The sequence below is a fragment of the Mesoplodon densirostris genome, chromosome 2, assembly GCF_025265405.1.
Source record: "Mesoplodon densirostris isolate mMesDen1 chromosome 2, mMesDen1 primary haplotype, whole genome shotgun sequence".
Lineage (NCBI taxonomy): Eukaryota > Metazoa > Chordata > Mammalia > Artiodactyla > Ziphiidae > Mesoplodon > Mesoplodon densirostris.
This window is the reverse complement of record NC_082662.1, coordinates 118,114,534-118,128,059: the sequence shown is the minus strand read 5'-3', so window position 1 is coordinate 118,128,059 and position 13,526 is coordinate 118,114,534. Positions and strand designations below refer to the sequence as shown.

The following is a 13,526-nucleotide window of genomic DNA, read 5'->3' as shown; positions in this document are numbered from 1 at the left end:
CTTTTATTTCCTTTATTTTAGGAGACAGATCACAAAAATATTCCTGCAATTTATGCCAAAGAGTGCTCTGCCTATGTTTTCTTCTAGTTTTATAGTATACAGTCTTACATTTAGGTCTTTAATTCATTTTGATTTTTTTTGTATACTGTGTTAAAGAATATTCTAATTTCATTCTTTTACATGTAGCTGTCCAGTTTTCCAGCACCACTTATTGAAGAGACTGTCTCTTCTCCACTGTATATTCTTGCCTCCTTTGTTATAGATTAATTGACTAAATTTGTGTGGGTTTATTTCTGGGGTCTCTATCCTGTTCCATTGATCTATGTGTCTGTTTTTGTGCAAGTACCATACTGTTTTGATTACTCTACCTTTATAATATAGGATGAACAGACTAATTAACAGTAATGAAATTGAATCAGTAATTTAAAGACTCCCAACAAACAAAAGTTCAGGACCAGAAGGCTTTACGGGCAAATTCTACCAAACATTTAGAGAAGAGTTAACACCTATCTTTATGAAGCTAATCAAAAAAGTTGCAGATGAAGGAATATTTCCAAACTCATTCTATGAGGCAAGCATCACCCTGATATCAAAACCAGACAAAGATATCATAAAAAAAGAAAATTACAGGCCAATATCACTGATGAACATAGATGAAAAAATTCTCAACAAAATAATAGCAAATCAAATTCAACAATACATTAAAAAGATCATATACCATGATCAAGTGGGATTTATCCCAAGGATACAAGGATTTTTCAATATCCACAAATCAATGTGATACACCACATTAACACATTGAAGAATAAAAACCATATGATCATCTCAATAGATGCAGGAAAAGCTTTTGATAAAATTCAACATCCATATATAATAAAAACTCTCCAGAAGGTAGGCATAAAAGGAATATAACTTAACATAATAAAGACCATATATGACAAACTCACAGCTAACATCATACTCAATGGTGAAGAGCTGAAAACATTTCCTCTAAGATCAGGAACAAGAAAAGGATGCCCACTTTCACCACTTTTATTCACATAGTTTTGGAAGTCCTAGCCACAACAATGAGAGAAGTAAAAGAAATAAAGGGAATCCAAACTGGAAAAAAAAAAAAAGAAGTAAAACTGTCACTGTTTGCAGATGACATGGTACTATATATAGAAAATCCTAAAGACACTACCAGAAACATACTAGAGCTCATCAGTAAATTTGGTAAAGTTGCAGGATATGAAATTAATATACACAGATATGTTGCATTTCTCTACACTAAGAACAAAATATCAGAAAGAGAAATTAAGGAAACAATCCCATGTACCATTGCATCAAAAAGAATAAAATACCTAAGAATAAACCTACCTAAGGAGGCAAAAGACCTGTACTCTGATAACTATAAGACACTGATGAAAGAAGTTGAAGGTGACACAAAGAGATGGAAAGATATACTGTATTATTGGATTGGAAGAATCAATGTTGTTAAAAAGACCATACTACCCAAGGTAATCTACAGATTCTATGCAATCCCTATCAAAATGCCAGAGACATTTTCCAGAACTAGAACAAAAAGTTTTAAAATGGAATGGAAACAAAAAAGACCCTGAATAGCTGAAAAAATCTTGAGAAAGAAGAACAGGGCTGAAGGAATCACTCTCCCTGACTTCAATAAAAGTAAGTTTAAAAAAAGACAAGAGATAAGTGCTGGGAGTATTTGGAGAAAAGTGCACTGTTAGTAGGAATTTAAATTACTTCAGCCACTTTGGAAAACAGTATGGATATTTCTAAAAAAATTAAAAATAAAAATACAGTATGATCCAACAATCCTACTTCTGGGTATATATCTGAAGGAAGTGAAATCACTGTCTCAAAGATATATCTGCACTCCTATGTTCATTACATTTTTATTCCCTGTAGCCAAAAGAGTTGAAGCAATACAATTGCCCATCCATATATGGATATGTATACACACACACACACACACACACACACACAGTGAAATATTATTCAGTCATGAAATTAGAAAGAAGAAAATCCTGCCATTTGTGACAAGGTGGATGGACCTTAAGGGGATTATGCTTAGTGAAATAAGTCAGACAGAGAAAGACAAACACTGTATGATCTCACTTAAAGGTGGAATCTAAAATAAACAAACTCACAGGATAGATTGGTAGTTGCCATGGACAGGGGCTTGGGAAAAATGGGAAAATGTTAGTCAAAGGGTATGACATTCCAGATATAAGAGGAATAAATTCTGGAGATCTACTGTACTGCATGGTGACTATAGTTAACAATACTATATTATATACTTGAAAGTTTTTAAGAGAGTGTCTCTTAAATACCATCACCAAAAAAAGGTAATTATGTGATGTGATGAAAGTGTTAACTAATCTTATTTTGGTGGTCATTTCTCAAGATACAATGGTATCAGATAATCCCACTATACATAACTCACATATAACACAATGATATATGTCAATTATATCTCAACAAAGCTGGAAAAAAACAACAACTCAGACACTATCTTTCCTGACGTAGGTTGAGGCTTGTTTTTTGGCTTTGTTAGGAAGGTTCTAGAGTAGTTGCTAGTCTACTGTATAAAGTTCACTCCTAATTAACAACCTCTCAATTTTGTTAGTTTGATGCCCAGGTGATAAATATGTGTCTTTATTTTGGCAGCATTCAACGTTACCTGCACTCTTTGCTCTCTTGTTCTTCTGTTCTGTTCTCAAACTCCTAGGGTCTGCTCTGTGGTGGACCTAATTTTATCTCACCCTCTTTATGTGCAACCCAGGACTCAGTCAATGAGCACTCTGTATGGCTCCCTTCTCTCCAGATTCCAGATAGTTAGGTACCATGAAAACTAAATTTACCCCTTCACCCGGTGTGACTTGTCATGCTCCACTTTGACACCTACTCACTGGCCTGCAATCAGGAAATCCTCCAAGGTAGAGATCTTGGGCAATTATAAAGCTTATGTTCTGAGTTTTCCTTCTCTCAGGGATTTTATTCTTGTGTTGCCGGTTGTTTGAAGACTGAAAACTCTCACCTCATGTTATTTTATTGAGTAATATTGTTGCTTATGGTGGTAAGCTACTCTGTAATCACCAGAAAGAGAAGTAGATAGTTATATTTTAAATATTGATTTTACATATTTAATTTTTTAGGTGACATTTACTGTCACTTAGAATAGATTTCATTCACTATTCATTACTTTTTGCTCATTGCATGTCCCTATGTGGGGTCTGGAATCCACATATTTAAGATGCGAGAATAATTAGATAGAGTTGGAAAACTAATAATGAGTGTACCTACAAATCAGAGAAGTGGGACTAGATATTCCACACCAGCTAGGGATAGGGAAGCTTCTTGCAAATATTGGTACCTTTGTCAATCACCAATGGTGCCTCCTCCAGAGAAACCAATTACACAAATGTTCCCCTTCTGGGGGATTTAGTTGCAGAAAGTAACTCTTTGTGTGGACCAAATAAACCTTGCCCCAGGGCACAGGGCTTATAGATTTGAACATGGGCTGTGGGACCAAACTGCATCACCTTAGGCTGGCCCTGGTTAGGGCCTTGTCCTATGGAAATCACATTCAGAATGTAGACCCTAATGTTGATGAGGCTCTGTGTGCCCCACCCTGTATGGCTCATAGTGCACAGATCAACTACCCCCAAGTGGCTCACTTCTGCAATAAAGAGACCATATCCAGTACTTTTGGAGAACGATGACCTTTACAAAAGAAAATTTTATTTATTTATTTATTTATTATTTATTTATTTTTGCAGTACGCGGGCGTCTCACTGTTGTGGCCTCTCCCGTTGCAGAGCACAGGCTCCGGACGAACAGGCTCAGCGACCATGGCTCACGGGCCTAGCCGCTCCGCAGCATGTGGGATCCTCCCGGACCAGGGCACGAACCCGCATCCCCTGCATCATCAGGCAGACCCTCAACCACTGCGCCACCAGGGAAGCCCGAAATTTTTATTTTTTTAAATGATGAACATTTTAGGTAATAAGTAAATTTTATAAAAGAAAGTAACCTAATCCACAGCTCAGGTATAAAAAGCTCTTAATATGCTGGGCTATGTCTACTGAATCTTTTGTTTAAATATAAGTCTCGACTTTAAGAATATCAGTATTAAAGTCACCTGAAGATTTAAAGGGGGCGGATCTACTCTTCAACTTTCAGAATTAAATGAAAACTGATTGGTCCTTCTTATCTTCTTAGTCTTGATGACCTTGAAGGAGAGATAAGAAAGACACAATGAGATCCTAGCAGTTGACATTAAGTTCTACTCATTTTTCTCCCTTCACCCACACTTCATGTCCTAATAGTCTCCCATAGTCTCATCTCTCATAATCTTTCACATCTACTGGATTTCAGAACTCATTATGCTGTTTCACACTTTTGAAGACATGCATGTGCCATTTTCTTGGCTTAGAACTCTTTCCAATGTCTTTACTTTGTTGAGAAAAAATAGTATCTAATGTAGATTTTTCACTTTGTGTCGGGCAGTGAGATAATGTATATGTATTGTCTCACTTAGCTTTTAACCAACCCTATAAGATAGAGACTTTGACCCTTTTGGAAGACCAATTAAGCTGTTTCTCTAATACCAGGCAACTAGTGAGTGCTGAAGCCAGGATTCAAATCAGGCCAGTCCCATTCAAAGTCCTGCTCTTGACCACTATGTGAAATTATTCCTCTGCCTTCTAATGTCTTCAAATATTTTATTATTTAACACTAGTATCAAATCCTTTTGAAATCTATATGAATGTCATTTCCTCACATCCTTTAAAAAAATCCTCCACTTACTAACGAACACAAAAACATTGTGCTTTCCTCCCACCTGCTAGACTCTATATGTAAGAATATAGAAACTGGTGCTCTCAAAACCCAGACAAAATTATTTGCCTTTCTGGAAAACTAATGTTTCTCCATCCAGTTCCCAACTGGATGAAGCTGTGATTTTCACATGTGAGTTTCAGCTTCTGGTCAATTGTTCTCAGTTGAAAGCAGAAAAGTCAAAGTTTGTCTCCTTCCTCACACTTGATATTGTGCCATTTTCCATTCCCCACAACATCCATCTTTCCTGTATTATCCTGTATTTCATAGATTATGTTCTTCTTATTTACTTTTTTCTGCAACAGAAATTTAATACTCAGTGCCTGAAAATATAGTAACCTCTATATGTATGAGAAAGACCCTTCTGACACAATAAGCACAAGTTATAAAAAAGCAGTTATAGGCACAGGTATGCATATATGGCTTTGACAAGGTCTTCTCTGAGAACTTTCTTTTTATTGTCTTGATTTTTTATTTTTGCCTTTCTTGTTCTAAATGTTTTCTATCTGGCAATTCTAGAACAGTGAGTTTTCTTCCTATTTTCTACTGCTTCCACCTTAAGGACAACTTTGTTTCCTTAAAACAACTGGAATCAGGGGAATCAGAAATCCCTGATGGGGCTTCCCTGGTGGCGCAGTGGTTGAGAGTCCACCTGCCGATGCAGGGGACACGGGTTCGTGCCCCGGTCCGGGAAGATCCCACATGCCGCGAAGCGGCTGGGCCCGTGAGCCATGGCCGCTGAGCCTGTGCGTCCAGAGCCTGTGCTCCGCAACGGGAGAGGCCACAGCATTGAGAGGTCCGTGTACCACCAAAAAAAAAAAAAAAAAGAAATCCCTGATGGACATTTTTGGCTCCTCTCTTTATGTAGAAATGAATGAACATTGACTATAACTTTTCATTTAATATGTTATTAAAAATCTATGTAACAGGTTAGGCTCTGGTAACTCACTAATTTTTTCCCCTACCTTCTCCATTTACTCACTCTTCTCCAATATCTTATTTCCATTGATGTAGGTCCCACAGTTCACACTCTATATGTCTCACTCATGTAAGCTATGACTCATCAATTATATAATTGCATTTATAGGCATGATCTCAAAGATAGTGTAAGAAAGTAATGGAGGTAAATTAAGGGGCTATCTTAGGAGACACTTATGCAGGTTTATGAAGCAGTCAATTATATAAGATGTAAGGTGAGTTCATAGAAGTCTGTAAATTTTAGGGGCGATTTAAGGTATCATACTCTCTAGTACCCTGAATTTGGAAATTGACGTATCAGTTAAACTCTCTATGCCTCTTTTTTTATAAATAAGGGAATTAGATTACCATATTTTCCAAATACCATGCAATACAGTATTTCTTCAATTAGTTGTTCATGAATAACTGGTTAAATGAGTGAATAATCTAGAGGAGGCAGCATTGAATTGTTATATCATTTGCCTAACTGTTGAATGTATATGCATTCAGGAGAATACAAACCAATCTCTTTATTACTCTGGATGCATGTCACAACTGGAATTCAATCTGAGTAAGACAATCCATTCTTAAAAGTAAAAAGAAAGTAATGAATTTGCAGTGGAGTTCTGAGATAAAATTATTAGAATGTGCATATTGATTTATACCCTGCATGGTCCTTGTTCATGGTGTCTGAGAACAGGTAATTATAACTGGAGAAATGACAAGGTTTCTTGGTGAATCTTTTCAAGTACTTGCTTGGAGGTATCTTGGGTAGAAGAATGCTAACAGGCCACCCAATCCCATATCCTGTTATGTGGCAGACTTGACCACCTATCTCTAGTCAAGAAAGAGAACTGAGAACTGAGTTACAATATTCAGTCAGTAAGCAGAGCTTGGCAAGTAAAGACATTCAATTTCAGGCACTGATCGAGAAAATGAAAAACAATTTTAAGAGATTACCTGATATAACACAAACAACCCATACATAAGTGTTCCTGAAGCTTGCTTGCAAAGACTACCCATCTTGGGAGTTTCTTTTGCTCTTTTGACAATGCTGTTTGGAACTTCACACTTTTGATCAAGACCAACTTCAGACACAGATGTTGCTTTTTTTTATCTCCAGGATTCCTCTGCATTCAAAGTAATCTGATATGGTAATGACCTTCTGCTTTGTGAATTTCTCTTTAAGGTTGGTATTAAAAACCTTCACTTGGAAAAACTGACTTGCAGTAATCACTGTAGCATGAAACATTGTGTTTTCCCCCCCTTCTGGTGACTCATATTCAAATGGCTCTGCTGCTTTCAGTACTATCACTGTCATTGGGCCCTTTTGCAGAACACTTCTCCTGGCAGCTACTTTATTTTAGACCTGCGTTTTATGGTTCTTTCTTGGATGGAAACAGGAAAATAAACTTACAAGTTTGAGCAAGAAATACAAAGTCTCTTTCTCTGAGTGAAACCTCAATCATAACATTGGGCCACACAACCTTCCTAGATATTTGGATCTGGAGTCAGGCTAGAAAGGAAGTACTTAATGGAAAGGAAACAGTAATGAACTGGTAATGCTTAGTATAAGGTAGCAGACAACAGAAATAGAAGTTAGACCATCCATTATAAACAGAATAATCTTTCTGAATTAAAGAATGATCCTCAGCAAGAGCAACACAGAGCCATGGAGGATGAGAACATTGTCATGAAACATTTGAGGGATAGATTAAAATATAATAATAAATTCAAATATGTCCTCTACTCACTTAAACAACTAAAGAAAATAAAAAGAGTGAAAAAATAACTAAGATAGCATTGCAAATAGAGAATGGTGCCTACTTCAAACCACAAACATTAAGGGTTTTCAAGTATCACTAGAGAACCTGGGACCATTTTGAGGATTCAAAATATTGCCTCTTCTGAAGAAATAATAGTCTGCTACAAGTAGTGAGAAAGACATGTAGTGGCTCAGAATTCCCTATTCTAAACTGGCTCAAATAAAAGATATCTGATTAGAACCATGTCCTCTTCGGTGTATCCACAGTATTTCTCAGTGGCTTGGATGCTAACAGAAAAACAGAGGACAAGTTTATTTACCTGTATCTCCTCTCTCCACAGTGGCCTGATTTGATTGAGCTGCAGCAGAATACTTTCATAATGGGAAAGTTGCCTGGTCTGTAATAGGAAGTATGGGAGGCAAGCGGTGTGTGTGTGTGTGTGTGTGTGTGTGTGTGTGTGTGTGTGTGATGTATTCATGAAAGATGGAGCCAAGCTATCTACCTCCACAGACCAGAAATTCTTAGAGTGGTCGGACCTGGAATATTACACATGGTGATCACCTGTAAATGATTGGACTTTACCTGGATATGGCTTCTCATCAATGTGACCAATTTACCATGACAAAGGAAACACCTTTGCCAAAGCAAGTTAATCAGTAACAATAGTTATATACAGACTAACAATAGTCACTGTGAAATGCACCTGTTACTGACTTGAGGAAAACTTGGAAAAGAGAAACAGGAAATGTGTACCTCAGGTAGGTGAGTGGAGGATGGAGTTGATGATCAGGCCTGGGGAGGTGGAGGAAGGCCCACGGTTGTGGGTGTGTTGGTTACTGAAGGGTACAGAGACTGAATCTGCTCCTGAGATGCCTTATTCCTTTTTGTTCCAGTCTGTTCTTCAGTTTGTTTTTTTTTTCTTTTCTGAAAGTAGTTTAATTTCTCTGTTAATGGTTTTCAGTATTAAAAGAAGCAGAACATGGGCTTCCCTGGTGGTGCAGTGGTTGAAAGTCCGCCTGCCAATGCAGGGGACACAGGTTCGTGCCCCAGTCTGGGAAGATCCCACATGCCACGGAGCGGCTGGGCCCGAGAGCCATGGCCGCTGAGCCTGCGTGTCTGGAGCCTGTGCTCCGCAACGGGAGAGGCCACAACAGTGAGAGGCCCGTGTACCGCAAAACAAAACAAAACAAAACAAAAAACAAAAAAAACTTTTTTATCCAGCAGACTTAGATGTGGATCAATAGATACCAAAGCCCCTTAATCAAGGCTCTTACTTCAAAAGGAAAAGGAAAGTCACTAGCTACTTATTCCTCCTTTTCTGTTCACACAGTGGCAGTGGCAGATCTTGGTTAGAAGCATCTATCACTACCAATACTTGACTGTACTTCCTGGATGGAGAAAAATTGCCTGTGAAGTTGCCTCTAGTTTCAATACTATGTGAAATATTTACATAGTTATTAATAGTTGACATACCAGAGACATAAAATCATTATTTACATGTAATTTCTTCCTACAGTATTTGGAAATAAATTTTGCCCTTGTTATCCTCTTGCCTATGACAAAGATCCACTACTTCTATGATTCACTTGCATGATTACACTTGCCTTTCAGAATTATTCACAGAGTCACAAGTGAGTAATGGGCTTATATCATCACTGCAATGAATCCTTCAAATTCTGGAAGAGCAATGAGCTTCCAGAAGGTTGAGGATTTAATAAAAAAAATTTTTCCCCTATAGTACAATGGAAATATTTGAAAAATAATCCTGAGATGTCAAATAAATGAAACCAATCAGTAGATAATATTGTGGTAGCCCACTATCTGATCTGTAAGAAGGATGAGACCATGAAATGAAAAATGATCCCAAAGACCTGGTACATTTAGTAGATGATTTGAGGTCTCCTGAAGGGAGAATAAAACTGATTGAGTTAATTCAAACTAGGTTTGTGGAGTAGAGAGTTGAAATCTAGATTAAAACTTTTTTAAAATCTGAATATGCAGGAGTAAATCAGGGAAAATCAAGGAGGATTTGGCAAGAGCACCACAATAACCAGTAGGTTTTCATGCATTTCCATTACAAACTTTAGTGCTGCTTATGTGGATGTGTTGTGCTGTCTAAATGTAAAGGGGAGAGAGGGACTTTAGGCACTTCAGAGGGTCCCAACCCACAGAGCAGGAGACAGAGGACACATGACAGGAACAACCATGAGTCAGGACATTTTCTTCTCCTGTTACTAGAAACTCTTCAGTTGTTTCTGCAGCAGAAATGAAAGCATATGCAAGCCCCAGTGTCCTCACTTGTTGAAGTAAAAGGCTGACTCAAGAGTTAATGATCATTCACCTCCTAGAGTAATGGAACTAAAAACAAAAAACAAAAAAAAGAAACGAATGGGACCTAATAAAACTTAAAAGCTTTTGCACAACAAAGGAAACCATAAACAAGATGAAAAGACAACCCTCAGAATGGGAGAAAGTATTTGCAAATGAAGCAACTGACCAAGGATCAATCTCCAAAATATACAAGCAGCTCATGCAGCTCAATATCAAAAAAACAAACAACCCAATCCAAAAATGGGCTGAAGACCTAAATAGACATTTCTCCAAAGAAGACATACAGATTGTCAACAAACACATGAAAAGATGCTCAACATCTTTAATCATTAGAGAAATGCAAATCAAAACCACAATGAGGTATGACCTCACACCAGTCAGAATGGCCATCATTGAAAAAACTAGAAACATAAATGCTGGTGAGTGTGTGGAGAAAAGGGAACCCTCCTATACTGTTGGAGGGAGTGTAAATTGATACAACCACTATGGAGAACAGTATGGAGGTTCCTTAAAATATAAAAAATAGAACTACTATATGACCCAGCAATCCCACTACTGGGCATATACTCTGAGAAAACCATAATTCAAAAAGAGTCATGTACCACAATGTTCATTGCAGCTCTATTTACAATAACCAGGACATAGAAGCAACCTAAATGTTCATCAACAGAGAAATGGATAAAGAAGATGTGGTACATATATACAATGGAATATTACTCAGCCATAAAAAGGAACAAAATTGAGTTATTTGTAGTAGGTGGATGGACATAGAGTCTGTCATACAGAGTGAAGTAAGTAAGAAAGAGAAAAACAAATATTGTATGTTAATGCATATATATGAAAAATGGTACTGATGGACCTAGTGGCAGGGCAGGAATAAAGGCACAGACATACAGAACAGACTTGAGGATGCAGTAGGGGAAGGGGAGGCTGGGACAATGTGAGAGAGAAACATTGACATATATATATATATATATATATATATATATATATATATATATATATATATATACTACCAAATGAAAAGTGGATAGCTAGTGGGAAACTGCTGCATAGAACAGGAAGATCAGCTCGGTGTCTTGTGAAGACCTAGGGGGGTGGGATAGAGAGGGTGGGAGGGAGGTGCAAGAGAGAAATGATATGGGAATATATGTATACATATAGCTGATTCACTTTGTTGAACAGCAGAAACTAGCACAACATTGTAAAGCAATTATACTCCAATAAAAATGTAAAAAAAAAAAAACAAAAAACAAAAACTCTCTACCATAAAAGAAAAAATGTTAATGATCAGGAAATGTGAAGATGCAGAAATAAAGAATAGCTATTGGGCTTGACAACTGGTAGCAATTTAGACTATAAATCCACCACACAGCAGAATCACCAAACTCCCAGTTCCCTGAAGGATATAGATAAAGGCCTGACACACATTCCTAAGTTGTTTTTACAGGGAGCAGAAACCCTCCAGATGAAAACTGCTGACCACAAGAACACAGACTCTAGACTGGTTGAAACCAGAAAGGTGATGCTGAAACTTCACCTTGATTCCAACTAGTCTGAGAATTTTCCAAGAGCTGATCATACCCTGCTCCTTAAACACTATAAAACTCCTTACTACCCCCTTCAGGGTGGGTCACACAGTCTTGAGGGCATTAGTCCACTGTGGTCCTCTTTGCCTGACAAAGCAATAAAAGCTACTCTTTTCAACTTCAAGCAAAATTCTGTCTCTGTGTTTCTATTTGGCACCAGTGAACAGGGGCTGAGTTTCAGCAACAGAAAGCACACACATTATTGGCCCAAATAAGAGGAAGTCAGAACAACGCTCTTAAATCCATACTGTGCAGTTGAAATTTTAAAAGATGGACCAAAGAAGTGGGGGAAAAAATGTGACCTTTTTCTGATTCTTAGTGGCCAAGTGGTTGATGGTTAGGGCCATCATAGGGATACAAAGTGATTTGTCAGGCTCTCAACACTTCTAGAGGATCTGTGTTTTTCTAGAATGTGCAACGCTTCATTGTTATAATGAGATGTGCTAAATGGGAAATGAGCTAAGTGGGAAATGAGAGAACTCTTAATATGGGAAAAAATGCCTGGAAAAACCTGTGTGACCTCCTATCATCTCAAGTATTATTACAGAAGATCACTCAAATTCCTCAGTGTAGAGTCCCCACCAGGTCGATGCCATATGTCTAGCAGATACCAGAAGCCTTCTAAGAAGACGTGTCAGAGCAAGCAGAAGAGTAATCGCACCAAGAAATAACATGCAACTCAAAATTCCATATTAGACCTTGGGATAAAGATACACCTGAAAGGTCTGTAGTTTCAGAGAAGAAAATGGAAGGGAAAAGGGTGTTGGGTATAGTAAATCAAAACTCTTTAGCTCTTATGCCTAAGCACCAGAACAAAACCTATTAGTGTGTGAGCCTGAGCTGGCCAAGTTGATTTATGTATTTACCAAGTTATCAACCACTTAAGTTAATCTTTTATAAGAACCAACATTTGGCTCTATTAATTTTCTTTATGTTCTTTCTGTTTTATTGTTTTTCTGTTTATTGTTTGTTTTGTCTGTTTACTTGTGTTTCACAATACACAAAATAAATTTGTGTATTGATTTCTGCTTATAGCTTTACTTCCTTATACTGTTGCTTTCTTCACTCTCTTTTTTTTTCTAGTGTTGTAAGATGTAAATTTATATCAATTACATTACTACTTTTTCTTTTTTAATATAAACACTTAAAGTAAAAATATGTTTCCTCTAAGTATTACTTTTGCTTTGTTCCCTTAGGTTTTGTGGGATGTACTTTACCATCCCTAGTAAACTTTGACATGTATTTACTAATGGCTTATTTTAAAATGTATTATATAATTTTGAGATATTTGATAATTTTCTAGATATCTTATTGCTGATTTCTGATTTAACCCTGTGTGGTCATGAAATATACTCTAAGATTTCAGACATGAATTTTACTGAGACACTGTAAGTCCCTGCATTTTATTTCACTTTGGCACACTTGAAAAGAACATGTAGACTCCACTTATTTTAATGGTGTTAAGTTAGATCATATTTTATGGAAATTAGATCATATTAGTTACATGTGGTATTAAATTTTTCTGATATTTTTCTTCTTGTCTATCAATTATTGAATCAGAGATTTTAACTATCTAACTATGATTGTTGATTTGATTTTGCTATTGGTTCTTGTTTTATAATTTTGAAATTCTGTAATTAGGTGCATTTAGGGAATTGTTATGACTTTCTGGTAGATTGGCCAAGATATTTCCCAAGTGCTTTGTTTTTGGTCAGAGCTTGACTTTTCTCTGACTCATGTCATGGCTTGATTTTAGGCTTTATCAAGGCAGATCTGTGTAAATCCCAAGATGTTCCCCTATCCTCATGAACTGGTGTGACTCAGACTCTGACTCATGTCAGATGGGTTTTAGGCTTTGTTAGAGTGGGTTATATAATAGTCCCTACACTAGTGCTTGGCCCTTCCTTCTGAGGTTCAATCTTTCTGTGGTCAACCTGGATGGCAAAGGTGGCAAATACATATATCTCTATTTTAGAATTCTCTGATGTCCCTCAGCATTGTGTGCAGTACCTGTATTTTTCTATTCCAACTTTACTGA

General features: G+C 37.1%; 1 protein-coding gene across 1 annotated transcript in view; it reads right to left on the bottom strand.

The window, feature by feature from the left end:
- LOC132503738 (myeloid cell nuclear differentiation antigen-like) overlaps positions 1-8,486 on the bottom strand; it is a gene marked incomplete at its 5' end in the record, with an annotated part of 31,784 nt that extends 23,298 nt beyond the window's left edge. The window contains 6 exon segments of the mRNA XM_060120487.1: positions 3,549-3,729; positions 4,915-5,141; positions 6,763-6,906; positions 6,908-7,155; positions 7,888-7,939; positions 8,361-8,486. Coding sequence (XP_059976470.1) covers positions 3,549-3,729; positions 4,915-5,141; positions 6,763-6,906; positions 6,908-7,155; positions 7,888-7,939; positions 8,361-8,486 — 978 coding nt within the window.
- Positions 8,487-13,526: the final 5,040 nt, after the last annotated feature.